This window comes from Rhodamnia argentea, chromosome 4 (genome assembly GCF_020921035.1).
Source record: "Rhodamnia argentea isolate NSW1041297 chromosome 4, ASM2092103v1, whole genome shotgun sequence".
Taxonomy (NCBI): Eukaryota; Viridiplantae; Streptophyta; class Magnoliopsida; order Myrtales; family Myrtaceae; genus Rhodamnia; species Rhodamnia argentea.
The window spans coordinates 18,997,606-19,025,457 of record NC_063153.1 but is presented as its reverse complement, the minus strand read 5'-3'; the positions used below and the strand labels follow the sequence as shown (position 1 = coordinate 19,025,457).

Sequence of the window (27,852 nt, the reverse complement as noted above, 5' to 3'; positions counted from 1 at the left end):
CCTTATGGTTAAGATTATTTTGAAGACAGAACCACAAGATGGCCAGAGAGACTAAAATGAACAGAGACTGGAACCAATAGCAGATGAAAGATGTGCACATTTCGTCCTCCTTTACAATGTTAAGATACTACAACCCGTCATTTGTCGAGGGATTATTTGGGTATCATTTTGCATTTGAACCAAAGGTTAAGATTATTTTGATTCGCCGGATTTATGATGAGGATCATCGACTTGGTTTATGCATTAAACCATTGTGTAGGCCATTTAAAATCTAATAGATTGTCAACTGAGAATCAATTGAAACTTCTCTCAAGTGAAAGCTGCTTGAGCTTTTTACGTGCACCTTATAAAGGCAGAATGACTTGGTTGTGAATTTCTTCAAAATGCCGATCGCATCTACCAGTGGAATATCATGGTCAAAAAGATGATTAAACCTAAATTATAGCCACCGAAATTTTAAAAAAAAAAGGAAAAAGAAATTAGTAATGGCTCCCCATCCTGCAGCTATTCTGTCAGTGTCTAGTACTGGATGCAGGATATAATCATCAAACAAGTAGGGTTACTATGAATGGACATTGAAGATAATCCATAGTTTTGATCAGTGTGATCTGACATAGCGGTAATTATTCATCCTTAGACCAAATTTTAGCTGAAAAAGAATGGTCTAATAGTTGCTAACATTTGTTTATTATAGCTCAGAAAAATTAACAGGACATGGTCAAATGCAGTAGGGTATGATGGCCTCTTTTTACAGTAGAATCTAATGCACTGTTCCGTGCAATGAAATAACTTCTGGCCATCTGAGCAAAACTTGATTTTTCCATATCTAGAGAGAAGTAATTTTTTTTTTTTTTACTTCTTCGAGTGGCTCCAAAACTACTTTTGAAATATAAAAATGAAGTTGCGTAACCAAACGGATTTCTGTTCCATAAGTAGCAAAAATTCTGCTTCAGAAGTGTTGCCATGCGCACCCTAAATAGCAGTTCAATGTAGTAGTGCCATAAACTACTTTGGACATCCATACTGTGTGGGTTTATAATTTGCCTTGGATTGACTGAGCTTGAGGACCAATTAGTTTCAGCGGACTGTATCTTCAATACTTCTTGAAAGAGATCTACAAGACATGAAACTCCAATAGTACTAACATCAAAAGGTGTTGGCAGCTTTGCAAGGGCATGCTCTAGTGAAACCATAGATTAGTTGAAGTCTACAGCCTTTAATACTTGAAAAGGCCAACAAATGTTAAAAGTAAAGAGTTTGCCAAATATCATAGCCTAGGAATTGCTAGCGCATTCTGGTAAGTGTTCACTATCAAAAGCAATTGAATTTCTCAAGCAAAGTCAAACTAGGATGTGAAACAACAACAACAAAAATAAGAGTCGCAGAAAGCTCGAATGACAAACACATGAACACATATCTCATTGCCCTGTCAAAGCATAGACAACCACTGATGGTTGGAGGTCGCGATCCACCTTGAAGTGAGCATGGAAGAATCTCTGGACCTGCGCTCATTGATAGATCGAGTCATCAGGAAGAGACAAAAACCAAAGGAAAATCATTGGGGTTAAGATAGTAGGTGTCGAAGTTAGTATCTACCTCTTTGAAAGAATGCAACAACAAAAATTCCCTCAACGCTCTTGCTTCTGATTTGACTAACACTATGTGACTCGGTAGTGACCAATCATTTGCAAGCTCTTTGGTAAACCCCACAAGATCCATCATAAAACGGTCTGACTCATCTGGAGCACCCCTCTCTTCACTGTCATGCAAAATCAAATGCAAATCCATGACTTAGACCTCAGATAGATACATCAGTTTTATACAGGAAACCATCAAAGATTACCTTGGTGAACAGTCCAAGAAACGCATGGGCAGGTCCCGTTGAAGGGTTGAATAGTAAGGTGTGGCATGGCAGGGCATAAGGAAAAGGACACTATTCACTCTATCTTTTGCAGCTTCTCTTGAAAGAAAGTTCGTCACATCTTCAGATCCTCTCTGTCCAGCATACGAAAATATTCAGACATTCAACAAGAAGTTCCAACATACATGTAATGACAAATGACGAAAAAGGCACTAGTTAACAGAGCCATTCCAGCATTCCAATGTACGCAATGTAAAAGGATAAAGGAAAGGTTAAATGAAACCAGAAGCATCCAGTTTTTCTATCGAAGGCAGAAAAAACCTGGAGCACCTGATGAAATAAGCTCATGTACAAGGCCATAGGGATGTTAGTTACAATCAAGAAGCAGATGGCCCATCGCATTCTTGAGGGGCATTTCGTGTGATGTTTCAAAGCTTCTGCTGTCTTGTTATCAGCACTGTAGTGTGTCAATATTTTAGCTAGAGAAAAACCAGAGAATATCAAGGTTATCGGAAGCACAGGGAGAACAAATGTGGGACCACATTTCTGGTTACAAACGAGGATAAGTAGGGAAAAAAGGAAGGAATTCAAAGCAGCAAATAAGCAAAGACAAAGGAATTGACTGTACCTGAATTCTTTGTGGCCAACTACACTGTAAAGTACCAAAACCCAGGCAATAAGCCCAGAAAGCCACCTATTTCTGGACATGATGATGCCGGCTAAGGAGGGGCAAAAACGTAAAGAGCATCACTGTGAAACCCTGAGTAAAGTACCAGTGCCACTTGTGTGTTCCATAGTAGTCGCCTCCGGAAGAAAAAAAATTGAACATGAGAAAGTTCAGAGGTACTAAAACCCACAAGCCATACACTAGCTGATCGAGTAAAGTTGCCAGTCCAAGTACCAGCACCCTATACAGAATATTAGAAATGCATAAATCAATCGCACAAAATGCATCCACAGGTGCATACCATCAAATAGCCACAAGTACCAAAATAGATAGATGCATGATTACTCACCCAACAGGAAGAACCTCCAAAATAATGAATCTCATTCTATTGCAGGCCAAAGAAAGCTCTAGAAGGCCAACATACACCCATATAATGGCACTCGTTGGTCCAATTACACATGCAAATGCTGCCACTACCACGCCCCATATCCTTGTCAATGAGGCATCACTACTGGATGGAACTCTCTACACACGGCCAGTAATACAGCCCCATGATTGTAAGGACAGTTTCCAAACTATTTGACAATGTCCGGGTAATGCAGAAGAACATAATCGAGTTTGTCAATGCTAAAAATAACTGACAGAAGTCAAGGTGAATATTAAACTTCAAGCTGAAAATTTCGCAAATCAACAATCTTGATACAAAGGGGATGATACAGATGCTGCCAAGTGTAATAGCAAAAGGATACTGCCCATATAGCAACACGATTGCCAAAAAGAAGGCGACAGTTTATATGAGTAGAGATCACCAACTGCAGAAAATATTGACTGGCGCAGCCTTGGAGCCCTCATCTGCAAAGCAGGAAAAGCAGCTTCACATGTAATAGACGACGGTAGCAATATTGATGACTTTTGTAATTCATCAAACTTATTATGGCAAAAGGTTTTAGTTTCCAGTATTTACCATGAACCAATGTTTATCAAGACCAAGTACTGCGAGAACTTTGTAAAGAATAGCAAATATCATTGGATACGTATAACCTCGAAAGCGCTTTTTCCATTCCCATTTTAGGTGTCCATAGCTGGCAATTCACATATCAAATATTCGACATTCATCCTGTTAGCAACAACAAGTATATAAAAGTGCAGCTATAGAACTTATGGAGGCTACCTCACCCAAATGCAATATGATGTGCCACTTCTAGAGCTTGCCAATGCTCATCGGGGTTGAAATATGTCTTTACAAGCAAGGAGTTCAACACTCGTACAGCCAAACAAAGCAAAACACTCTTTTCTGATAAGCACGCGTATGATTCTTCTAATTTTTCTTCAGGGAGATCTTTCAAATTCGATGATATTTGTCCACCACCAGCAGTAGCAGAAACACGATGTCTTTGTCTCATGGTCACTGCAAATACATAGATAGTGATCACATTGTGCGTAGGTTAGTCAAACTGAATAAGGGAATGATGATCGGAGCTTAATCAGAAAAGTGATGAACCAAAAATAAACAAAATGAAAGTGCCTTCACTATTCACGATCAGAGCGAAATAACCATGCTTTGGCCAAAACTACCATTACATCTCCTTTGTCTGGGAGATGATTCACAACAGTTTCACATGGATAGCCAATAAAAGAACACAGATATGAGCACATTTGTGGCATCCGCAAATGCATATCCACTAACCTCAACCATGCTATTCTTTGTTTTATTCGATTACAATTTATGACAGAAAAAATTGCAAGTCCATATCCAGTTGGTTCTCCCTTGCAGTAAAGTTCAACTACTACCAGTAGCCGTTCAAGCATATCTTTCCGTTACTTCCTTTTGGGGTAAATCCCAGTTAACCCAGTTGCGATATGATCCAATTCAAATTGCAGACAGTTTCAAAAGCTGAACTTTACGAGCGATATGAATTGTGTAGCGGGAGATGCCAGATCACGAAATGGGCGTCCTCGTGCGCTTTCACGGACGTGTGGGCGAGGAAGCGAAGAGGGCAAATAGGTAAAGAGAAATTACCGGCGACGGCGACCTCAAATTGAGCTAGCGGCAGCTTCGCTAATTCAAGAGGAGAGGAATATGAGAAAAACTTATTTTGGGTTGGAAATTCATATAATAAGCGGCAAATCGTGTCGACCATTTGAATCGCCCAGGACCGCGCTGACGCCTAGCACCAACATTTCCTCCGCGGAACCGACTCACGTTCTGCTCTGCTCATTTATGTTCGGTCGAAGGCGTTTCGCATGGACGAAGTTCCTTCGAAGGTTCGTGCCATCAGAATCCATCCTATTAAGTTGACGTCCGCCGGACATTGTCGGAAAGCTTTAGTCTTCTTGATGAACACAGCTGGAGGTTGGAGAATGGGTATGACTGATGTCCAGATTTTGTCGCGCATCGCGGTAGTCCTCCATTGAAGAAGACGGTGTGGACCAAGGAAACGACGGTGACTGCGCGCCAAAATCCGGACATCAGCCAAGCGAGTGGGTTCCACGGACAGACTGTTGGAAGCCAATCTGAAAAATGTACGTAGGCTGGCAATGTAACCGACTGGTGGGGTCATCATGTATATCGCCATTCACTTTCACTTGGTGCTTTACTCTGTTTCTTTCCCGCGGAAACTCCTTGAACTCCCGCTTCTCCCTTCCTTACCCACGGAAGCTCTGGCCATGGCAGTCCAAGAAGAAGATCGTCAGCACATTCCTAGTTTCCCCGACGAGCCTTGGGATTGGGAAGAAATATCTCTCAATCTTCTTCTCCACTCCAACGTTGATCAAGGCTCGTACAATCTTTTATTCTCTCCCTGTCGCTCTGATATTTATTTGGCGACCCTTTTTCTTGTTTTTCGTATTTCAGAGTTGGGGAGTGTGAAATCGCCGTGGGGAAGAAAGAAGCATAGGCTACGCTGGCTGGGGAAACCGAGAGCGATTCCCCAAGTGATTCTCAAGCTTCAGGACCCCAAACTCAGAGAATCTGCTCTTCACTCGCTTAGTTCTTTCCTTTTCCTGGTCTGGTCTTGTTCAATTCAAAGCTTCGATCTTCGCATGATTCTGTTTACCGAAAGTTTTGTCGCTTTGTCATTTGTCAACAGAAGAGGGAAGAGCACCCAGAGGATTATTACAGAGCGGGATTTCTTTTGTTCCATTCTTGCGGTACCATGGCCATCCTGATACAGGTCATTGCTCCTGTTTACTTGTTGCGGAATTTGTAGCCGAATCTTTGTTAAGAGACCATTCAGTGTAGATTTAGAGTATGACGAGTTCACGTTGTGATCCTTGTGATTGATGTCACTGTTCTGGTTGTTTTTAAGGGTTCCACGAAAGAGGCAAGTCTTGACTTTTAACTCAGCTTGCTTTGTTCTCTAAGGTTATTTAGTTAGTGGTCTGCAAAGGGGTAACTACATTGGTCGAAAATTTCATTTTGCTTGAAGATCGTGTGGGTGGGCAGTTTTCTCTTTGATCTCTTTGAAGTTCCTGTGAGTGAAAATAGTTGACAAGTTTTCACTTTTCTCTGGTAGCCTATAAAGTGGGGAAAAGGAAAGGACTGATAGTTTTAACATGCAGAGCTTTGTAAAAACTGCTTTGGCAGAATGAAAAGAAAATCTAGTGTTTTCATAGTGTGGCACAGAGAGATTCTTCCCTATTTTCGTCCATACTGCCGGTGATGTTGAGGGTGATGGGTGGATCTTTGAGTTATGGTTGGTCTTATCATGCAGGAGGTGCTCTTGATCTACAGGATGATGGCTGATGGAAGTCTAAATGAGAGAGCATGCATGCGCCTTATCAGTGTCATTATTCTATTCCAGGTAATCTGAAAGCAACTCAAAAAGAAGCATGCCAAGTGCTGTCTAATGCATTCTCACTATTGTTGTTCTTGTTGTCCCTAGTCTTAGTTAACTAATTGCTTCATTGTAGTGTATTGCAGCTAATAGAGAAACTCGGCAAAAGCTCATGAACTGTAGGCTTCAGCAACTATCATCAGCGTCTGAAATTGGCTAATCACACTCTAGCATTTATCTTAACAAGAACGTTCTCGTGTCCTTTCTTTTGTTAGTTCAGCCTGCATTGTTAACTTCTTGGTACCCTGAGTACCATTCATATCCACCCTGGAGGTGTATGACAATGTGAGAGCTGTTACCTTGTCGGTGTTTGGCATTTTATGCCAGGTACATTTTATTTCTCCGTACAGTGAATCATCCAGGACTTCCTCTGATCTCAGAAAAAAATTAACTTTTTCTTCCGTATTACTGTCTTTCTTGAAGGCGAGAGAGTGTAGTGCTGTCCAATGGGCTATTGAAAATGAGGTAGTGGAAGTATGCTTGATTGGCATGGACACTGGAAATCAACTCACAAAAGTGGTGAGAATTGCCCTTTGGGTTCTCTAATATGTTAGCAACCCTTTCACCTGTTGTCCATCTATTTAAGACTGGGCAAAGTCGGTGCGATTCTCAAATACTGTTCTTTCATTATTAGATTGGACTGCACATTGTTGAATCCATACTTCGGGTTGACTTTGGAATATCTTACATATTCAGTCCTGCAGCTGATCATCTATTGACTAGACTGATGAAAACATGGGATAATTTGGTATGTCATTTATCGGCCATTGTTGCATTATTATAATGTGACATTATGTTGCACAAATCTTAAAAATTCAACCTTTGAATTTTGTCTTCGTATCAGGTAAATCAGATAGCTGTGTTGTGCACGGCTTCTCTCCTCGAATCCTCTTTCATACCATCCGGTGCTACACTCTCCTATGCTGTGATGAAAGGTAATTTACCTGATGTCCCTTTTGGTTGTGAAGCTGAAAGGTACTAAGCGAGCATTTCCTCTTCTGTCATCCAAATGCATCAGGTATGCATAACCAGTGGATATTTGTGTGACTATGATTTATTGACGTATGCGTGGTGCAGTGCATCGTCAAACTGCTTGTGACCTAGTAGATGCTTTTGAATCTTCTAGTGCTTAAACTGAAAAATGAATATAGTGCTGCAAAGTTCTAGCACTAGTTTGTCAGGCAAATATTTTACTGTTCTCAATCTATGTGGTTACTCCTGATTCTTAAGTTGAGACCTGGCATTCATGTCTAGCAGGGGACATGATCTTGTGAAGCAGTCACTCCCTGAATCCTTCACCAATGGCACTTTTCATGAAAGCCTGAAGGTATTTGCTGATAATTTGGTTTCAGATTAAACTTTTTAAGAAGGATATGCAAATCTTGCGTTCATAATTTGTGGATATATATTGCAGGAGTTTCCGGTAATTCATAGATTGCTTTCACAGCTATTACTGATTGCTGGTATAAATGACTCATGAGCATCTTCTTCAGCTCACGAGGTTTTGTTTTTCCGAAAAGAATCAGGACTAATGGTGTCAAGTGTTTCCTGGAACTGCTGCGTTTCGGGGATCAGATGTTGTATTGCATAATTTAGAAAACCGGTTCCTAAGATTGTTTCTCCAGAGAGAGAAATTACACAAAATCCTCTGGAAATTGCATTTTTGCTTGGAATTCTTTTGTACGATCTTCGAATCCTCTAAAGCTTCCAACTTTATGTTCTACTTTCCTTGTTTTGCTGACCATGATCACGTCTTGTATAAGATGACTTTGCAGGTTTGGCATATGTTTTTCTTTCTTTTGCATCTGATGATTAGATTAGGGAACAACTTCCTGGTCCCTAGACTATTAATCCAGCCATTAAGTCAATTTTTATTGATCTGTAATTCGATTTTACTACGGAAGACAACAGTTAAAACTAATTAGGACATGAACTGACGATGGATGCAAATTGTATTAAAAGCGCAAATAATCAACTGTTTGAACCGTCAAAGTTCCTTTGTCTTTTCGAGTTTGCGATGATAATAAGCGTCATCATCAATCAAAACCGGCAAAACCAGGGCCTTCTGACGCCGGGGAAAGGGCTTCTTCGGCCAACAGGACACACTTATGCCACGCTAGCTTGCTCCTGGGCACAGTGACGGTGGCGTTCTTGCTGAACGCGGGCAAGGACATGATGAAGCTCGCCATCGCGTCGTGGCATTCTCTTCCCATCAACACAAGCTTCTCACAGCATTCAGGGGTGAGTTGGTTCTGCTCCAAGAATATGTTGCCGAAGATGACCTCCCCACACTTCTCGGTCAGCTTGGCAGCGCATCTGGCCAGGTAAGATTCCGCCTCCGCCGCCTCGGGTTCTGGCACGGGCACCGCCTTGTAATCCGCCTGTGCGACAGACAGCACGGCGGCCACTCTGCCGGCGATGAGCAAGAAGGCGAGGAAGCTGAAGTTGCCTGATCTTGCCATGGTCGAGTAGAGGGAAGGGAACAAAAAATGGAAGGTGATGAGATGAACGGTGCGAGCCGCTCCCCATCTTATAGAAAGATTTGGGAGGTGGGTTCAGAGGAAGGAAGAAGCATTCCCTCTTTAGCATTCAGAAACTGCCTCGATGATGTCGATTGCATAACTTGTCCATTAATGGCTGGCTTCAGTTACGAAGTGGGACTTAACGGGTTCCTTGTTCACAGACCTTGGAATCGAATGCGATGATCTTATGAACTCAAGATGAAGAAGCTCTGCACTCTCGAGCGAGACAAATGGCGAATCGGCGATGGCAAACTCTACAGCTGGAGGAGAGAGGAAGACGACGACAAATGAAAAAGAGAAGGAAAGAAGTGGGGCCCCCTCATCGACACCGTCCATCATCGGTCGGCCCCACTGTCCCTATCATCAAAACCGTTCAATCTTCCTTAATTAGATATCAAGATCAATAATCATCAATGTAAACAAAATGGATCCCGAGATTCCCTGAAGAAATTTAAGCTACCATTATCATTTCCCTTGAATTTAGCAGCTAGAGAAATTGGATTGGATTGGATTGATGCCAAGAATCAAACCCCTGAATTTTCTTTACAGAAGAGGAACAACAACAAGAGAGGGAACTTCCAAGCAAATTTGTATAATCAAGAACTTCCAAGCAAGAAAGGGAAATAGGAGGAGAGAATCGTTCAATGTACAGACTTGCCCTGGTTGTACTTGTAGCCGTAATACGACGAGTACCACTTCACGAATCTCTTCAACCCGGTTCGCAGATCCGTCGTCGGCTTGTACCCGAGCTCCCGCCGGGCCGAGCTTATGTTCGCGTGCGTGAACGGGACGTCGCCGTTCCCGGGCATCTCCACCTCCCGCCGCTTGGCCTTCACCCCCAGGAGCCTCTCCAGTATGCTCACCATCTCCGGCACCGTCACCGGCGACGTGTTCCCCAGGTTGAAGACCCGGTACTGAGCCGGCCCGCGCTTCTTCCCGCCCGACCCCGTGCTCTTGCCCGCCGTGTCCAGCGACGCCAAGCACCCCTTCACAATGTCGTCGATGTACGTGAAGTCCCGGGCCAAGTCCGCCCGGTTCTTTCCCCGGTATATCGTGACCGGTTTGCCTTGGAGTATGTTCCGGGTGAACGAGAAATACGCCATGTCCGGCCGGCCCCAAGGGCCGTACACCGTGAAGAACCGCAGACCGGTGACTGATAGGCCGTAGATGTGGTTGTAAGCGTGGGTGATTTCCTCGCCGGCTTTCTTGGTGGCGGCGTAGAGGCTGGCCGGCCGGTCGGTCCGGTCCTCCTCGGAGAACGGCGACTTGTCGTTGAGGCCGTAGACGGAGCTCGACGAGGCCCAGACGAAAGCCGGCTGGGGGTTTGCCGACTTGCAGGCCTCGAGGAGCCCGACGAGGCCGGCGACGTTGGAGTGGACGTACGAGTGCGGGTTCTCGATGGCGTACCTGACGCCGGCCTGAGCCGCGAGGTGCATCACGTGCGTGAAGGCGACGACGTCGAAGAGCTTGGCCAGGAGGCGCGCGTCGTTGACGTCGCCGTCGACGACGAAGACCTTCTGGGCGCGTAGGAGCGACGCGCGGGACCTCTTGAGGGAGGGATCGTAGTAGGGGTTGAAGTTGTCGAGGCCGACGACGCCGTCGCCGCGCTTCTTGAGGGCGAGGGAGACGTGGGCGCCGACGAAGCCGGCGGCGCCGGTGACGAGGACGGAGAGGCCGGCGGGGCGGCGGGGGAGGGCGGAGACGCGGACCTGCTTCTCCCACTGGATGCCGCCCCAGGAGGCGGCGAGGAGGCGGTTGCCGGAGGAGACGAGGCTCTGGAAACTGAGGTAGGAGGCGGTGAGGGCGATGAGGAAGAGGGCCCAGAGGAAGGTGGTGCTGGTGGAGGCGAAGCAACGGCGGAGGTGGCGATGGTGGCGGTGGAGGTGGTGGTGGTCGGTCTTGAACTTACCCGGCGTGGACGGGAAGAGATCCTCCTCCTCGGCCACCAAAGGGCGCATCGCTTCGCTTCTCCTTCTTTGGTTCTTGATTGATTTCTCTCAACACACTCTCTCTCTCTACCCCTCTGAAAAAGCGAAGAAAAAGTTGAGATTTTTATGTTCTTTCTCAGCTGGCTGCTGATGCACGGCAAGTTGTAGAGGAGACTATAAAGAGTGGCCGCCCACCCATAAACAAGGAAAGACGAGAAATTTCTACGCGTGAACGAACGCCTCCTGGATATGGTAAATATACTAAGTACAAAAACAGTTGGATTATTATTTGATTTGATTTGGGGCCTCTTGTAAAATTATAAAAACTATCATATTTAAAGTTAATATCAGCAAACAATATATATATATATATATATATATATTTCACCTCTATCGCCAAGAACAAGTAGCGTGCGAAGCACGGGCCAGCAACATAAGAGCCGAAATTCCAATGACTCACTCCGAGCGTGTGTCGCTACCATACGAGCCTACTTGATAATAATCATCCGAAGACAACATAGAGCCTACATTCTCTACGGTCACCTCCTAAATTGAAGGAATAAATCTTTCTTACCTTCGAATTTTACGTCTCAAAGTTCAGATAGAGTAATTTACGAATTTGCTCAAATCCAAAAAATATGACAGCTTAGCTGGTATATTCGGGCCGCGTTAAGATGGTGTCCATTTCGAGTTTTCTCTTGTTGTTTCTCTATAACATAAGCCGTAGGCCATGTTACATTCCTTATGTCCCTATAAGAAGAATTGTTAGCCCTTTGACGTGGACATTTTGCTAAGTTGAAGCGGTTCAAGGAAAGGTCAAAAGACTTAACACGAAGCACCAATAATTGGTGGAAGGATTCCTCTCGAGAATTGTCAAAACTCAAGTTGTTGTCCCCGTCTTGGAATTTTGTCAAGATCGTAGAACAATGGGCGCCGCCATTATGGAAATTGCCCTATGATAGCTTATCGTCGTTCTCAGACCTCAGCAACCAAAAAAAAAAAAAAAATTGAGAAAAATCAAACTAAATGGATTCTTCTTTGAAAATGTCAAAAAAGGACTCCGTAGAAGGTAATGATGCACCAATAGGTATGTGGCCATACTGGTAAAAAGATTGGTAGGGTGGAGAAGCTAGTGTCACAGATGCAAGATTCGACTCTTGCGCTTTGCAAAGAGTAAACGGCACAAAATTTCTATTCTCGGAATAGAAAATGAACAGAAATGCATTTGGTAGGGGTGTCGTAAAATTTCTATCCCCGGAATAGAAAATGAACAGAAATTGTTAAGTCTGCTTTGACATGTTTGCATAAAATTGGACTTTTGTAAGGACTTAACTGATCAAGATATTCTAAGATGCCATCAGAAAATCCAACGTAATAGTTAGTATGGGTGTAAAAAATACCAGAACCGACTCTATCCTACCCAAATTTTTTTACTGATTTTTTATTCAGATCGGGCCCGACCACGGCGACTTAGGTATGTGCGACTTGGGTCGGGTTACTCTCTGAGCCTATTTCTCTGAAATGATATTATTTATCTTTTAGTTCTCGAAAACAAAAAAGCTATTTTTTTTATTTCTTATTTCTTTTCCAAATATATTCTCTAGCCACTTATTTGTTCTCGAGAGTAGAAAAATGAACGGACGTGCACAAACATATTTTTGTTCTTTTTCTATTATGAGGATAAAAAAGAATAGAAAAATAGAGAAACAGATTAGTTAATTAACAGATTAGCATTAAGATGGGAAATTAATCAAGTTTTCATCTAACGATGCACCTTTTTCTGCCGGTTTGTAGATGCTGAAATCTTTTTCTCAGATTTGCTGCCTGCTTTGGAGCACATGTTATCTCCCCATGGAGATCTGGTCGGGCTCCCTCTTTTCCATACATATAGCACAATAAATTACATTGATTCATTCACCACGCTTGATGGTTTTCTCTTGTTAGAAAAGTTAAGAGAGAAGACAGAAAAATTGTATAATTTGTGGCGTTCTTTAGGCATATAATCATCTTTGTAGAGATCATTATTGCCCTCAAAGATACAAGGAAGCCTACTAACTTTTGTCTCTATAAACACTTCATCTTCTTCTTTTTTATTAACTTTCCAATTTGAGGCTTGTTCCAAATACTTTTGACATCACAAACTTAATTAAAATTTCTCTATTTGCCAAAAGAAAACATGCTCGATCTTTCTATGTCTAAATAAAATAAACTATCCAATAGGCATGCAGCCCGGCTGATAAAGGGATTAAGGGATGGCGACGCTAGTATCATAGGTGTGGAATTCGACTCTCACGCTTTGAAAACTTGTCCTAGAATTGAGAGATCTATATGATTAGCAAAATATACGAATTCATCTATACTTTCATATGCGTTGCATGAGTGTACTAATTTATCGGATTTTCTCCTTTTTATCTTGTCCTTGATTAGCAAAGGAACTCACCCATGGGTGGCTCAGTTGGTTAGGACGCACTTGAGATTGTGTGGTTAGGCGCACTAGTCTCGGGTTCGATTCCCCAGCTGAGCATTTGTGATTTAAATAGGGGGTCATGGCAGTGGGTTGCTATTCTAGTCTCCTCTGAAAAATAGTTGAGGTGCGCGCGGGTTGCTATTCTAGTCTCCTCTGAAAAATAGTTGTAGTTGAGGTGCGTGCGGGTTGCTGTTTTAGTCTCCTCCGAGAAATAGTTGAGGTGCACGCAATCCGGCCCGGACACCTCGGTTATAAAAAAAAAAAAAAACAAAGGACATTGCATCTTATGCTCATAGCATTTTTCTGTATTTTGAAGTGAAATGAAAATTTCCTTTGGATAGAAAAAAATATTAGAATTCTTGTATGAGTGTTAATAAGGTTTTTTCCAAATTATAATCCATGTTGAAGATAATAATCAATTTGAAATCATTATACTTGATTATATGATTATTCTCATTACTGGACCAGGAGTATTACAGTTTATGAGTGAAAAAATCGAGCAATAAAATGCCTAAGTATAGCTAATTGTCATGAGTATTTCATAAAATGGATACGAGCAAAAAGTACAGCGTGTGCTCTCTCTTGAGTCACATTTAGCTTGCCTGAAAGCTATCTTCTGTGACGGTTGCAATGGTTTCGGGCCCAGAATGCACCAGAAACATGTATCAGACGAATACTGATCTTCGGCTCGAGCAATGTCGATCTCTAGCATCTGCTTCGACGTACGCATCGATGAACATCGGCATAGCGAGAATGTCCCGTTCTCGATGGCAATGTCATTTTTCCCGATCCTACTCGGCTTGTGATTATCAGGGACTTCAGCCCAGGGGAAGGCAAGAAGTCCATTTGGTTTAGCGATTTCACTAAGAATATTGAAGTTCATCTGCCTCAAGTTCTTTCTGTTCCAGTTTAATTTATAATCTGTATCTCTGGGTTATCGTTCGATTGGCTCCAATTAGTCTTCTGCCTAAGCTATAAGCAGAAATCTTATTTGACTCGACCAATTAAAAAAGTCTTAAACCTATTGTAATTCACTTTAATTGCGCTTCGATACGATCATCCATGAATAACATTAATGGTTATTAATATTCTTTGAATCAAAGCAAGATGGAGACACTAAGATCAAACCCTAGAAACTGGTTCACAATACATGAAATATATCAAGTGATTACCCACCACCAACACACTCAGCACATTACTTGTTTATTCATAGGTGTAATCGTGCCATTACAATTTTTCGGTTTGTGATTGAGATGATTCTATAACAAGACACCACATGCTTATTTTCCCTGCCCTTGGTAGCCTCCTGATCCGGACCCGGCCCTAGACCCCGCATAGGAACCAGCGTATGATCCAGCTTCGGACCCAGCACCAGATCCTGATCCTGACCCTGCCCGAGACCCCGCATGAGACCCAGCATATGAACCAGCTTCAGATCCAGCTCCAGAGCCCGACCCTGAACCTGATGAAGACGCCGACCCTGATCCCGAACTAGACCCGGATCCAGAACCGGAACCTGACCCGGCGCCCGCTCCCGAGCCGCTTCCACCACCCCCTAGCCCAATGCCTATCCCGACACCAGCACCAACACCAACCCCCAAGTTTCCAAGCCCAAGGTCCAGGCCAAGGTCCTTCCTCGCCACCCTACTTTCGGACAACATGAACAGAGCGGAAACAAGCAACACCCCGAGGGGTAAACCCTTGAAACCAGCCATTGCCAAGACCCAAATGAGACAATTTTCCTGGGAATCCTAATGGGACTCAAACGCACTGTTTTACTATGTTTTTGTACCAACTGCTCAAGCTATGTTGGGAGAGGTCACTGCTAATATATAGCAACAAAAAGAGAAGTTCGCATGGCATGAATGGTGGAGCACTTTAAAGCGAGAGTACGCGTGGAGAGAGCAGCAATGAAGAAAGTGGAGAGAGCGTGCGGATTGCTTCATCATTTTTTGTGGTTGGTGATGGTAATTTGGAGTTCAGCTGGCCAAATTCTGTGGCCAAGAAGGCCTTGTGTTTGATGGAGATGTGCCAGTCATATAATATATGGTCCTAAGTTTTGGATTTTGGATGGTGCGTGCAACCGATCCATTTGCTCCCCACAAAGCATAGTGGAAGCATGATACATAAGCTCGCAATAAGTATATGCAAAAAATTGATAAAAGCATGATGCATTGACAAGAAGGATTGGAGATGCACTAAAATTGTGTTAAATACTTTTGGAATGTCAACGCTTGGAATAAGAGATGGTGACAGAGTTAACTGCAGAATTGCCCCTTTGCATCTAGGAGGACTTTCTTTTCCCAAGCTTATTATTGTTTGTTGAGAAATTTGTCCAATTAGTCCTAAATTTATTGCGTGGATGCCAATTCAATCTTAAACTTTTCAATTTTGCTCGTGCAAAATTCCAATGTAGTCGTTGTTCTTAATTTTTGCCGGAAATCATGGACGCGACGATTCAATGATCGTCGGTCTTTCCACTTGGCGCACTGCCAAGGCAGCAATCGCTTGTGAAAATTGGTTGAAAAAACCATGTTATTATTTCGCACAAAAGTTTATGACAAAATTGATGAAATAGAAAATTTATATTTGAATCGGCATCTATACAACAGGTTTAGGACCAGCTAAGTCCTTTTCCCATAGTTTCCCGGTAGTTAGCACGTTGAGCCAAATGTTTCTTGGAATAACTTAAATCTTTCGTAAGTTCTATATCTATACACGATAGACATATTATTAGACTATGTTTCTCCAAGTTGCAACATGATGACTCTCCCACAAGGAACTCGGGACCAAGGTGGATTGGCATCCTTCTACATCCAAATTTAGATTATGAAAATGGGGGAAAATGACCAAAAAAGTCTTAAACATATTGTATTTGTGTCAAAGTCCTACACTTTTCAATTATGTCAATTGAGTTCTAAACCTTTTCACGTTTTGTCAATTGAGTTTATGTAATCAATTTTGGCTGGAAATTGCTAACATGAACACTTTGTGTCATACATGGTGAACTTCTTACAATATTTTTTTTGAACATTTTTATTATTTTTTTCTTTTGTCCTCTTTTCCTCATGTACTTTTTTACTGTGGCAAACGAGGGTCGTTGGGCCCTCACCCAGTCTCCCCCATATCTGCGCGAGGCGAACCTCACCAAATCTAGGCAAGGCGGCCTCGTCGGCGGCCGCGATGGTTTGAGGCCTCACCCATGACCACGCTGGCCTTGCTCAGATTTGGATAAGGCTAACGACCCTCACTAGTCACAATAAATAAAAAATAAAGAAAGAAAAGAAGCAAAAGAGAAGATAAGGAAAATGAAAAAGAAAAGAAAAAGAATATAATAAATACATTAAAAATTCAAAAAATAATTAAAACATTAGAAAATTGTTCGTGTCGATCTTGGTTATGCCGCGTAGAGCGCCCCATAACAACGTCGACGGATTTCGAACAAAATTGACTGGATAGACTCAATTAACACAATTAAAAGGTTTAGAACCAAAATGACAAAAGTGCAATAAATTTAGGGTTAGTACCACGGAAAATTCCAAACTGGTAAACCCGTGACAACCTCACCCCATTTTTTTTTTTTGTCATAATAAAACCTAAACCGGTACACTTATGACAAATTTATCCTAAATTGGGACACTCGTGATAAATTATCCCAAACTAATTTTTGGACAGCCAAAAATCTTAAACTGATATGCTTATGAAAAATTTACTCTCTATTAGTTTTATTAAATTAAATTAATATCACAAAAAAAAAAATCCAAACTAATACACTTTTGACAAATAGAGGGTAAAAACCCCAAATCGGTACATCCGTTAATTAACATGTGTCATCTAACTCAACAAGATGATAAAATTAATCGAAACTGATGGAGGTAAATTTGTCACAAGTATACAAGTTCGAGATTTTTGGTGATTAAAAAAATAGTTTTGGAAAAACTTGTTACAGATGTACCAATTTGAGATTTTTGTTGATAAAAAAAATATTTAAGATAAATTTGTCACATGTGTTCCAATTTGAGTTTTTTTGTGGTCAAAAAATAGTTTGGGTTAAATTTATTGTGAGCGTTCCAACTTCGGATTTTACGTAATATTAACTCATATATTTATGGCCTTTTTAGTAATTTTTTTTTTCGAAAAGAGGTTGAAAGTTATAGGTAAATCTTTCGCAATTAAAACATCAACATATTTCAAATAGGACACTGAACGAAGTGCTTTATGGGACACTTGTTAACCATAACTCATAAAGAATTACTCTTATTGGCCATGCATCGATTGATCATAACGCTAGAAAAAGTACTTTAAAAATGATAAGAGTCGTTGTTTTTTCAAATGCGTAACAAATTCCCTTAGAGGACTCGCTGCCAAAATCTTCTTATATAAAAAGGAAATAGATCACAAAATTGTTTCGAGTTCAATTATGATGCCTTTGCTTCGGCGAAAACTTTATCATAAATGAAAATGTTTTCTTGGAAATCCTTATTCAAGAAGATGTTTTTCCCTTTTCAAAGTAGGAAATTGATTTTCCTAACTTTAAGCATGCATATATTTTTTTGACCATAAATGTTTTTTTCATTGACTGGTCATTTTCGATTAACCGCACTCGTGAAAGTCCAGGAAACTAATTCGTCGAAAGTGTTTTTCTTTTTTTCACTCGATGTGTTCGAAGGAAAATTGTCTTCAAGAAATTATTGTTTGACTTTTTTGGTGTCTGGATGACGGAAAGCAAATTGATCTATAGAAAACGTTTTTCATGGACTAAAAAAAATAAGCTTAAATTGTGGAAAAACGACTTCCCCTTATGGGAAGAAGAAAGTCACTTTCCCTAAATCACTAAACAAATAAAAAAAATTAGCTGTTTTCGTTGAATTTGATTTTCATGAAAAATATTTGATTTTTATCATAAAATCTTCCTTGAAACAAATACACCCTTCTTTGTAGTGAAATTCATTAAAGAGACTATGCGTGAAAAATCGTGTTCATACACATAACGTCATGTAAGTCTATTACCAATTGAGAATATAAAGTTCTATTCATCATCAAACAAATGGCTCGCGTCAATCCGTTCTACAATCGTATCGAACAAACACAATCGCCATAGTATAAACAAACAAAACAAGTTCTGGGATACGTGTTGACAACAAAACTCATCGTACATGATTAGAGAGCTTATATATTTGGAAAAATGACGCAACAGCCAATAAATTTTAGCTTAATATGCAATGTCGTCTTTGAATTTTTAATTTGTTCATTATGATCCTTAAATTTTGATTCAATGTGTAATATAATCTCTGAACTTTTAATTTGTTTAATGTAGTCTTTGGACTTTTAAACATTTTGATATAACGTAAAAGCTACGTTGAACATGTACTAATAGTCTAGGGACCACATTGAACAAGCTAAAAATTTAAAGGCGGCACTGCACATTGGGCCAAAGTTCAAGGACAAACTAAAAGTTTATGGATGACATTGCATATTGAACCGAAATTTATGGACCGTTTGTGCTGTTATCCCTCTATTTTTTTTATTCAAGACTGAAGTGATTTTTTTTTTATTTACATTAATCATTGTGTCGTCTACTCCTACTTGACGCTCGAGTCCAGTGTATACTGTATCTACAGTACAAAAACAAATTGCCCTTCCATTTTTCTAAGTATCTCACTACTCCCCATGTCTTTCATGGGCTTGTCAGGCCTCAGTGTTTCAAGGTAATGCGAAACTGAGCCCGTACTCCGTAGTATCAACTATCAAGTCTTTGCTCTTCAGATGCGGATGCTCCCCGAAAGAAAAAGAACCCGGCTTTGAATTTGATCCTCCCGGCGTCAGCATCTGTGCGAGGCTCTCTCGAGCTTTCACTCATGGCGGAGGTAAGATCTCGGTATGCTTGACTTGGGTGTTCGTACTTTTACCTGCTTGGTTTCGACGTAAGTATGGATGTAAAATTAACGGAGAGGAAAAATGAGGAAGAAACAGAGAAGGGATAATCGTAAAGCTCCGATCTTGATGGACATTCACATAAATCGAATAGGATACAATGGCAACGAAAGCTTCGGTTTTCATTTTCTTCTGTTTCCAATTATCTTACTGCCTTTTAGCTTGATCGGTAGGGCGACGCTTTGCTGTAACTTGAATTTCATGGTTAAAGTTTTTGGCTTTATAAGAATTAAGCCGTTTGGCTTATTGAGAATTTGCTCAGTGGATTGCATTGGGTTGAGATTCCCGTGTTGAAGATTGATAGGATCGATGAGTTCTAACTTCTGATGGGTTTATGTTGAATACGAGTACTGGTTTTGGTATGATTTTCAACTTGGCTTCATCATGGATGTTCCACATTGCAAAAGGAACATTTGGTGGAAACCCTTTTACCACCTTGTCTTTGTCGTGACTAAGATAGCATACTCTTGGATCTAAAACACCGAATCTTTTATGAGGGCCGGATACTTCAGCTTGTTTCTGATTGTGACCTTTTTCTAGATTTCTGAGAATGCAAATGCAATGCAAATGCTTTAGCAATGAATATGCTTCTGTTGCTTTATCATTGCGAAATATCACTCAGCTTGCCACTACTGTTAGCAAACAAATATTATACTACTGTTGTTCATTATGATCATCGGGATTATGCTTTTGGCGGAAACATGCTAAACGGTGGTGCTGAATTGATAATAGATCTTGGGTGGCACCTGGTCAATCAATGGCATACCAGGGCAAGCCTACTAATTTATCCTCCAAGCATTCATATGTTTGGTTTTTTTTTATGCATGGGCTCTTGAATAGCTGGATAGTTGGCTCAGTCAGAGTCTTGAGCTGAGAAGATATCAAAGGGAAGAGCATCCACAGAATTTCTTGGCCTTTGGAAGATATTGTAGCTATTAGGTGATTCTTTTCTTATTTAGCTTCTGTGCTGCAGACTGTTTAAGTGACATTAGTAGGTTGCTACACAATCTTTATCTACTAAAGATTAGAGGCAATAAATAATGTCCTGTCTCAAGTAAATGAAGCTTTCTTAATACTGTTCTCTCCTCTGAGGGTTGCAGATGGTGGCCTGATTGCTATGTCTGCTGTCCTATGGCTCAGTGGAGTTCTTTTACTTGCAAATTGTCTTTAACATGTACATGTTTATTCAGGAATTCCTGTGATAGAACCATCAGAACTTTACAGAATGTCTTCAAGGAAACATCCTCGAACATCCCTGGATGGACGATCTAGTCAAGCACCAGGTTTAATGCGGCATGGCCCATATCCTGGCTTAGTTCCTCTACCTGCTAGCAATCGTCCATTGGAACCATTACCTCCTTCCCTCGGCCTTTTGGAAAATAACATTCTGGCCCAGGGTGCAGAAATTGATCAACTTGCCAGAGAAAATCATAGATTGGCCACCACGCATGTAGCTTTAAGGCAGGAGCTTGTTGCTGCTCAACAGGAGGTACGACAGCTTAAGGCACATATCAAAAGCATCCAGACTGAAAGTGACATCCAAATGAGGGTGTTGCTGGACAAGATTGCAAAATTCGAAGCAGACATAAGAGCAGGGGAGAGTGTGAGAAACGACCTACATAATGCCCACAAAGAGGCACAAAGCTTAGTTGCCGCGAGAAAAGAGCTGATTGTGCAAATTCAATGGGCAAAAGAGGAGCTGAATAAAACAATGCTTGATGCCGAGAGCTTGCTCCATTTGCACGCTGAACTGGATGGCTTGATGCGAGAACACCAGAGACTATGGTGAGTCATCAGTTTGTGACGGATTTGGAATGACGTCTTTTCCGTTATATGAAGATCACAATTTCAGGCTAACAAGTACTTATCGGTAATTTTGAGTGCTGCTGAATATAAGCGAGTAATGACAAGTATAAAGAGTGGACACCTTCCCTGTAGATCAATTCACCCTTTCTGTTTGATACACGTATTAGTAGAGACTAAAATGGACTAATAGGCACTTTTGGTTGTTGAAGAAAGGGTAAAAATATTAAAAAATTAAGTCTATGTTCTTTTCCATGAATTTGCTGTATTACTATCTTATTAGAGGTTGTTCTTTCATTCATTACTTTCCATTTGTGTTCTGCATGATGAGAATTTTATCTGAAGTCCGTTCTTAACAGATCAGGTTGGCCAATATGACATGTGCATCTTGTCGATATGAGTGTAAATAATAGGACTGATGTATCCTAGAGACAACGTTTAGCAATTTCTGGATCTTACTGATAGTTGTATTCTCCTTCCATCTGTAGCACTACATTCGAGTATGAGAAGAGTTTGAACATAGAGAAAGTACGGCAAATGCAAGCGATGGAGCAGAATTTGATTTCAATGGCAAGAGAAGTAGAGAAGTTGCGTGTCGATGTTGTGTATGCTGAGAAGATGACATATGGTTAGTAGTCTTGCCTTTGTTGAATGGGGTGATTATATGTCTTCATGTTCTTCCAGAATTTCCATATGCTCCACCTAACAAATCTTTGTCGTTTATATATAACAAAGCATCAAACCCCCAGGGTGGTGTTGGCCTTTCAAACCCAGGTCCCTCGAATGTGGCCCGACTGCAAAGTGGCAGCCCCTATGTTGATGGTTCCGGAGCTCATCATGGCCAAATAGGTCCTCGGGCTGCTGGAGCAAGAGCCATTCCACACAGTGGGAGCAGCGGTGCAGTTTCTGGCGGTGGGGCGGGTGGTGCGACGATTGCTAGTGCAAGTAGTGGTGTTGGCTGGGCAGGCACATATGACCCTTCCCTCGCTGGGAGATGAAAAACATGGATATGATATGCCTTCAAATGTTCGATAAAGCTTCTTGAATGGTCTTGCACATGTTGGACATGACGTTATGTATAGTAGTATACTAGATGTTTTGATACCTCGATCTTTCAGGGTAAACAGTCTCATGCCATTGTCTGTCGCGCTCTCTCTCTCTCTTGCAGACTTTGGTCTATACTATAGTTCTGAAACCACTCGTTGCTTGATTCTCCTACTGGACAACCTTTCAAAACCACCATCCAAAGAAAGCTTCTCTCCACTCTCCACTAGTTCACGCGACTTCTTCTCGCGGTAGCGCCACCCTTACTTTGCAATTTCATTGCAGCTGGTCAATGCGCCAATGAAGTTCCTGCTCTCAACAATGACTGCATCAAGATCGTCTTCACTTTGCAACGCTATTGTTGGCAGAGAAACCCAACCGTTCTTCACCTTATCAGAAGCACACCGATGGTCTTCGCCAGGCTTCTGCATTAAGAATTAACCCAGCAAGGTGGAATTCGGTGAAGGGCAGTTGTGATTTGGGTAGAGCTGTGAACCAAGAGAAGTGCCAAAATTTATCTCCTGAACTGTGTTGACCACTCTGATAGTTGGCTGTTATCAATACTATCCTGTATGAAAAGGGAAAATGGCACATATGGTTCATGAATGTTGATTTAATGTGCAATTTTGTCCTCGAATTTTAATTTGTTGATTGTGGTCCTTGACCTATTTGTAAATATTCAATTTAGTATTTAGATTATATGATAAATTCTGTCCAATGATATCCTCATGGTAATTCAAATTAAAAGAATATGCCGATATTACTTTTAATCCGTTAAGTTTGAGCAACAAAAAAAGAGAAGAAGCTACACACAAATTATCCAAGTAAAATATTCACTTTAAATCAAGATATAATAATTCCCGTCACCAATAACGATGGAGATATCAACGCCCTAACTTTTTCTTTTTAAAGTAGATGAAAAAAATTATGAATGTGTCCACTTATTAATTTTTAAAAACGTATAATTTAGTGTTGGAGCAAACGGAAGGACCACATTGAATAATTACTAATTTATCAGGGAGCATATCGAAATAAATTAAAAATCTTGAGATGACATTAGGCGCGGAATTAAAATCCATAAACGGTGTCATTTTCCCGAAAACCAATGAACCTCTTAAAATGGGCTTGCTCTTCGGCCCAGAAATTGGGCTTCTTGTTGTTGGACTTCATCTACGTGGTCACACGTGGCGAATGCTAATTGGAAGGTGTGCTTCCCAGTGGCAAAGAGCGAGCCATTTGGTTTTCCTGACAGTCTCATCCGAAACGGAAACAAAGGAGCACAAACAAAAATCCCAGCTTTGATCGTCTCTGCGCGTGGATCTGTGCGACGCTTAAGCTTTCTTCCAGATCACTCATGGCGGATGTACGATCTCTCTCGCTCTCTTCGTTTGATTCGAATGTTCTTTCTTACACTTTCTTGGTTTCTATTGTATTTCCGCAAAATATAGCGAAGAGGTAAAATTCGGGAAAAAAAATACGGCCGTCGTAAAGGTCGGCCGTTGAGCAGTCTGCGAACAGGTTTGAATGTGCGATCAAGTCAGAGACAAGGAGATTATGATGAAAAAGATAGTCTTTTTTTTTTTTGCCAAGCTGTTTCATGATATTTTAGGATTTTAATGGTGCGAGGACGATTGGGGGAGGATGTCAAATATTTGTGGCTTTCCCGCTTAAAGGGGACGCCGACTCTGAGTTGTCCAATTGATTGGATGAGGAAAATTTCTTGCCTTTATGAATTGGGTCGGTGTTTGGTCGAGAAATTGCTGTACCAAGAGAATTGTGTTGACCTTTTGAAGATGAAGATGAGTAAGGCTAATGAGTTCTGACGGGGATATGCTGGATAGAGGTAGTGCCTTTAGTATGACTTCGTAATGTGAGTTTATTGCTATGGGTGAAATTTGTTGCACATGGTCATATTGTGCGGGCAATTGTAACTCTGAATCAGTACCGTTCAGTATGATCTTAGATAGGCTGTATCATTTGCGTAGAGCATGTCGGATGGGGAATCTAGAGGAACATTGGTGACCTGGACAGTGCAGGAAATGGTAGAAGTTCAACATTAGGGAAGAACTACGTGGAAACCATTTGAGGCGACTCTCTCATGCACTGTGCATTGGGACGTGTATTTTAAAGCAGTCTGCTTGTTTGGAGTTCATTTCATATGAAAATGGAGGATTGTTAATGATTTGATCGATTTCCTTAGATTATCATTTATAAGAGTTCTGCATGGAAGTTATTGATTTAAGAACCTTCTTTCATGTTTCAAAATTGCTTTTTGATGCCAAAATATGCATTGGAGGCGACATAACTTTATTAGTGCTACTGTGTAACCTGATTCTGTCCCAATAAATAGACAATTTGGTGGCTCTTACTTTTTGCCATAGAATAATCTGTCATGACAACCCATGATTTTTATCTTGGCAATGAAAAACTATTAAGATTTGTTAATGATGCTCGTTTTCGTATTCTCGTCCTGCAAATCTGTTTTCTGTGTGCTAATTTTGTTGGCCAAATTTTCTTTCCAATGTGTCCGACACATCCTTTCTTGGTAATTGTTGATTTTTGTTTTCAAAGAAACAGGCTCCTGGAGCCCCTAGTCCCTGTTCTAAAAATCATGGTTTTAGCCCTTTGCTCAATACTCTTCCCTTCTACTTTCAAGACAACTTGCTCATTCTATGACTAACATCCTATGATCATTATTTGAATGAGCTGTCTTTTGTGCTAGATTGAACTGAAAACAGCACCAGCTGATTTTCGATTCCCTACAACAAACCAGAGCAGACATTGCTTCACTCGCTACATTGAATTCCATAGGTACGTTCAGTTTTGACGGTTTTGATAATTGTACCATTGAGTTTGTGAGGCACTAATACTATGTGGTCGTTCCTCTTCTGCAGGTGCGTTGCAGCAAAAGGCGAAGAGTCTCGTGAATGCGAGAAATTTGCCAAATACTATCGTTCCTTGTGCCCTGGGGAATGGGTGAGTGTCTGCTTCTTCTATTTTAGCACAGATATTGGCTTTGTTTTATGTCCGTGGCTTTGAGTGAGCTTCCATATGGCAATGGGGCATGCAGTTAGTGCGGGCAAAGTTGGTCCTTGAAAAATTCACATTTGTTACACTGATTTTGCATGATGAGGAGAAAGCTAAGGAAAATTTTTACTTGTTGTCCTTGTGCTTTCACGCTTTTGTCTAGTCTAGTCCGTGTACTTTTAGTGTGTCTAGTTAATTCCTTGTACTTTCACAAATTTCTTATCAAGTCCCGCTGACACCAAATCCGACCAAATCTAGCTGGCATGCCGATTGGCCAACCTCATAATATGAGGTGGATAAATTTTTTGAATATGGATGTCTACATGGGCGTCTACATTGGCTAAAATTATGCAATCATACTTCCAAGATGTCTCCATTGGCTAAGTTTTGCCAGATGTCCACCTCGGGATCTGCTTGTTTTGTCCCCACTGTATTTTGGTGTTGTCCGATGGCTATTTCAGCTGAATTTGGTCGGATTTGGTGTTGAAGGGACTGGATTAGAAAGTTTGTGAAAGTAGGACTTGATTAGATAAGTTATAAGTACAGGGACTTGATATGGAAAAACGTGAAAGTGCAGGGACAAAAGTATCCAGAAACTTAAATAAAAGAAACTCTCTCCTTGGTCACGTGTTAAATTTTGGAAAAACACTGAAGCTTTCGGATTTGTTTGTTTCAGAAGTAGACTCATGTCAGACGTCGCAGTCATTGTAGACTTCTTGCATTTTCATATTTGTGATGTACATCTGAACTTCAGTATAGAACTGTATTTTGGGGGATTTTACTGTTTTTAATAACCCATTGTTTGCCTCCTTAGTCAGTCAAGCTTGCTATTAAAGAATTTTGCTTCTGGCAAGGATAATGAGGTTTTGATCTCTGCACAATGCATTTCATTGGATGGCACTTCTCATCACAAATTCTAGTTAGGCCACCCACCCTCTCCATACAGATGTGCAAAATTAGAGGGCTTAAGAACAAATATTTGTTCTCATCAGCTCAACTAAGCGTGAACCAATTACCACTTTCGGAGTGTCTCACAATCAATTTTAAAATGCGCCTACCCACACCTGTTTTGTTGTTGCATCTCATCTGTGATCTCATCTTTTCTAGAGATATTAGGAACATGATGCTGCAGATTGGGTTGGTTTTATGTTACCCGGACCAACTTCTCTTAGGTTGTTTAGTCATAAACAGATGTTCGAGTGATGGTGCCTTACTATGCATCATATTCAGTTTGTAATCGCCTCTATGCTTATCTTGATTGTAGGTTGACAGGTGGAATGAGCAGAGGGAGAATGGGGTTTTCCCGGGGCCTCTCTAATTTCAGACTTTGGGCATTCAGTTTGACCCTTATTGGTCATGGACGTGCAAATTGTTATGTTTGTTTCTGAAACTTGGCCTTCTCGCATGTGGATTTGATTCTAGAACAATAAGGCATCAAATGGAGCTTTTTGAGTTTGCCCAAGTTTTTTCGATTTCATCAAACGGTTCATCCGTCTTTGTTGAATGTGTTACCTTTCCTGTTCGAGTCGAGATTATCTTATCTATCTTTAGCAGGTTTGGGGTTTTTAGCCTAGAATCACACCACTCACCTTAACTGCTGTGTCTGTCGCCCGACATGAGATATTTTACGTTTTAACTGCTTTGCGCATGTCGGGAAAAGTTGATGTGTCCGTTCCTCGCTAATTCTATTTTCATGCATTTGAAGCATCAAGGTGATGTTCTCATCATTCGGATCGAATACGGGTGCCAGTGCTTGTATATTACTGCGGAATTATTTTCTCATCCTGCTAAATTTCAGGACTTGACCAAGAACCTAACTCAAGCTAACTAACCGGAGTATGATTGGAGGAATGTGCATCATTTGAGCGCCCGACTCAGCTCGTACGCAATGGCTTCTTCAAGCTTCTTGCTTGTGTAAAACTAGTTTGAGATAAAACGCCATTGTAGAGAGAAACATGACCAGCAAATCATCTTCATGAGCTACAAAATTGATTACACGAAATATGCATTCATCATCAAGAAAAATTGTCAAAAAAATATCTTTTGTTGATTAAATTTCTGAACGACACAAGCAATTATCGATTTTCAGCTAAATTAATGCATCCCAAAAGTGAAATTTTTTTTTTTTTGTTCAATCGATGTCTGAGAAGTACGTTAATGAGATAATCTTTTCTTTTCCTCACATTATAAAATGAATCAAGAGCAGCTAGACGACCTCTTTCTATTTCTCGTGGGACAAAAAGAAGGTTTAATCGATGGCCAATGGCAGGTGAAAAAGTCAAACACGTGCACGATTGTCCTCATTTTCACCAAACGGTTGCTTCATTCAAGATGAAAGGCAGAGTGGACGACTGGTTCGCAACGGTGTGAACGCGATCACAGTACATCACGGAGCAAAATCAGATGACTTTGAAAAATGTCCAAAACCAACGCCATCTTGGATGCTCGCCGTCATAAAACGAACGGTGGAATGTAATAAGGTTTACAGTAACGCATAACGCGGCCTCCCTTCTTCTTCCTTCTTTTCGATGATTCCGAAGATCAAGAAGAGAAAGCAGAAAGAATACACGGATTAGCTTTGCTAAATTTTGTGCGAGGAGGAAGCAATATCTTAACGATTTGAGGCATTGAACACTTCTTCAAGACCGGTTCTCGTGCATGCGTGAGGAACGTGTTTCGAGTCTTTCGACCATTAAGCTAATCTGCTACTTGGAGAAGCAATTAGTAATAATGCTTCCCCCAACGCCGGTTTGTCAGAAAACC

The 27,852-nt window shown here is 41.2% G+C and overlaps 6 protein-coding genes and 1 pseudogene across 6 annotated transcripts; 3 read left to right on the top strand and 4 right to left on the bottom strand.

Annotated features, from left to right (window-relative positions):
• Positions 1-1,306: 1,306 nt before the first annotated feature.
• On the bottom strand, positions 1,307-4,641 carry LOC115744556 (annotated as a pseudogene).
• Positions 4,642-5,135: 494 nt separating this feature from the next.
• On the top strand, positions 5,136-8,087 carry LOC115744582. Its single transcript, XM_048277644.1, has 6 exons — positions 5,136-5,534; positions 6,242-6,331; positions 6,441-6,483; positions 6,580-6,883; positions 6,999-7,112; positions 7,209-8,087. Exons 1-4 carry the CDS (start codon positions 5,196-5,198, stop codon positions 6,651-6,653), a joined length of 546 nt encoding a protein of 181 aa, XP_048133601.1. The 5' UTR covers positions 5,136-5,195; the 3' UTR covers positions 6,654-6,883; positions 6,999-7,112; positions 7,209-8,087.
• Positions 8,088-8,400: 313 nt separating this feature from the next.
• Positions 8,401-8,826, bottom strand: LOC115744583 (protein DOWN-REGULATED IN DIF1 11-like). The gene has a single exon (XM_030679827.2). The coding sequence runs from the start codon at positions 8,824-8,826 to the stop codon at positions 8,401-8,403; it is 426 nt and encodes a 141-aa protein (XP_030535687.1).
• A 429-nt stretch (positions 8,827-9,255) lies between these two features.
• Positions 9,256-10,965, bottom strand: LOC115744581 (UDP-glucuronate 4-epimerase 1-like). The gene has a single exon (XM_030679825.2). It carries the CDS (start codon positions 10,842-10,844, stop codon positions 9,528-9,530), a length of 1,317 nt encoding a protein of 438 aa, XP_030535685.1. The 5' UTR covers positions 10,845-10,965; the 3' UTR covers positions 9,256-9,527.
• A 3,378-nt stretch (positions 10,966-14,343) lies between these two features.
• Positions 14,344-15,101, bottom strand: LOC115744553 (glycine-rich cell wall structural protein 1). The gene has a single exon (XM_030679787.2). It carries the CDS (start codon positions 14,994-14,996, stop codon positions 14,562-14,564), a length of 435 nt encoding a protein of 144 aa, XP_030535647.1. The 5' UTR covers positions 14,997-15,101; the 3' UTR covers positions 14,344-14,561.
• Positions 15,102-19,010: 3,909 nt separating this feature from the next.
• On the top strand, positions 19,011-22,142 carry LOC115744618 (protein FLX-like 4). Its single transcript, XM_030679881.2, has 4 exons — positions 19,011-19,148; positions 20,406-21,000; positions 21,507-21,646; positions 21,754-22,142. The coding sequence occupies exons 2-4, from the start codon at positions 20,441-20,443 to the stop codon at positions 22,014-22,016; spliced, it is 963 nt and encodes a 320-aa protein (XP_030535741.1). The 5' UTR covers positions 19,011-19,148; positions 20,406-20,440; the 3' UTR covers positions 22,017-22,142.
• Positions 22,143-23,268: 1,126 nt separating this feature from the next.
• On the top strand, positions 23,269-26,665 carry LOC115744619 (cytochrome c oxidase subunit 6b-2). Its single transcript, XM_030679883.2, has 4 exons — positions 23,269-23,425; positions 24,785-24,873; positions 24,957-25,038; positions 26,354-26,665. The coding sequence occupies exons 1-4, from the start codon at positions 23,417-23,419 to the stop codon at positions 26,405-26,407; spliced, it is 234 nt and encodes a 77-aa protein (XP_030535743.1). The 5' UTR covers positions 23,269-23,416; the 3' UTR covers positions 26,408-26,665.
• Positions 26,666-27,852: the final 1,187 nt, after the last annotated feature.

Bases quoted from the DNA above. Each gene is read 5' to 3' on its own strand.
- LOC115744582 (XM_048277644.1), top strand. From the start codon at position 5,196: ATGGCAGTCCAAGAAGAAGATCGTCAGCACATTCCTAGTTTCCCCGAC. The intron at 6,332-6,440 runs GTAATCTGAAAG...GCTTCATTGTAG, and splicing joins GTGTCATTATTCTATTCCAG to TGTATTGCAGCTAATAGAGA. The intron at 6,484-6,579 runs GTAGGCTTCAGC...TTCTTTTGTTAG, and splicing joins TCGGCAAAAGCTCATGAACT to TTCAGCCTGCATTGTTAACT.
- LOC115744583 (XM_030679827.2), bottom strand. From the start codon at position 8,826: ATGGCAAGATCAGGCAACTTCAGCTTCCTCGCCTTCTTGCTCATCGCC.
- LOC115744581 (XM_030679825.2), bottom strand. From the start codon at position 10,844: ATGCGCCCTTTGGTGGCCGAGGAGGAGGATCTCTTCCCGTCCACGCCG.
- LOC115744553 (XM_030679787.2), bottom strand. From the start codon at position 14,996: ATGGCTGGTTTCAAGGGTTTACCCCTCGGGGTGTTGCTTGTTTCCGCT.
- LOC115744618 (XM_030679881.2), top strand. From the start codon at position 20,441: ATGTCTTCAAGGAAACATCCTCGAACATCCCTGGATGGACGATCTAGT. The intron at 21,001-21,506 runs GTGAGTCATCAG...TTCCATCTGTAG, and splicing joins CGAGAACACCAGAGACTATG to CACTACATTCGAGTATGAGA. The intron at 21,647-21,753 runs GTTAGTAGTCTT...TATATAACAAAG, and splicing joins TGCTGAGAAGATGACATATG to CATCAAACCCCCAGGGTGGT.
- LOC115744619 (XM_030679883.2), top strand. The intron at 24,874-24,956 runs GTACGTTCAGTT...CCTCTTCTGCAG, and splicing joins CGCTACATTGAATTCCATAG to GTGCGTTGCAGCAAAAGGCG. The intron at 25,039-26,353 runs GTGAGTGTCTGC...TCTTGATTGTAG, and splicing joins CCTTGTGCCCTGGGGAATGG to GTTGACAGGTGGAATGAGCA.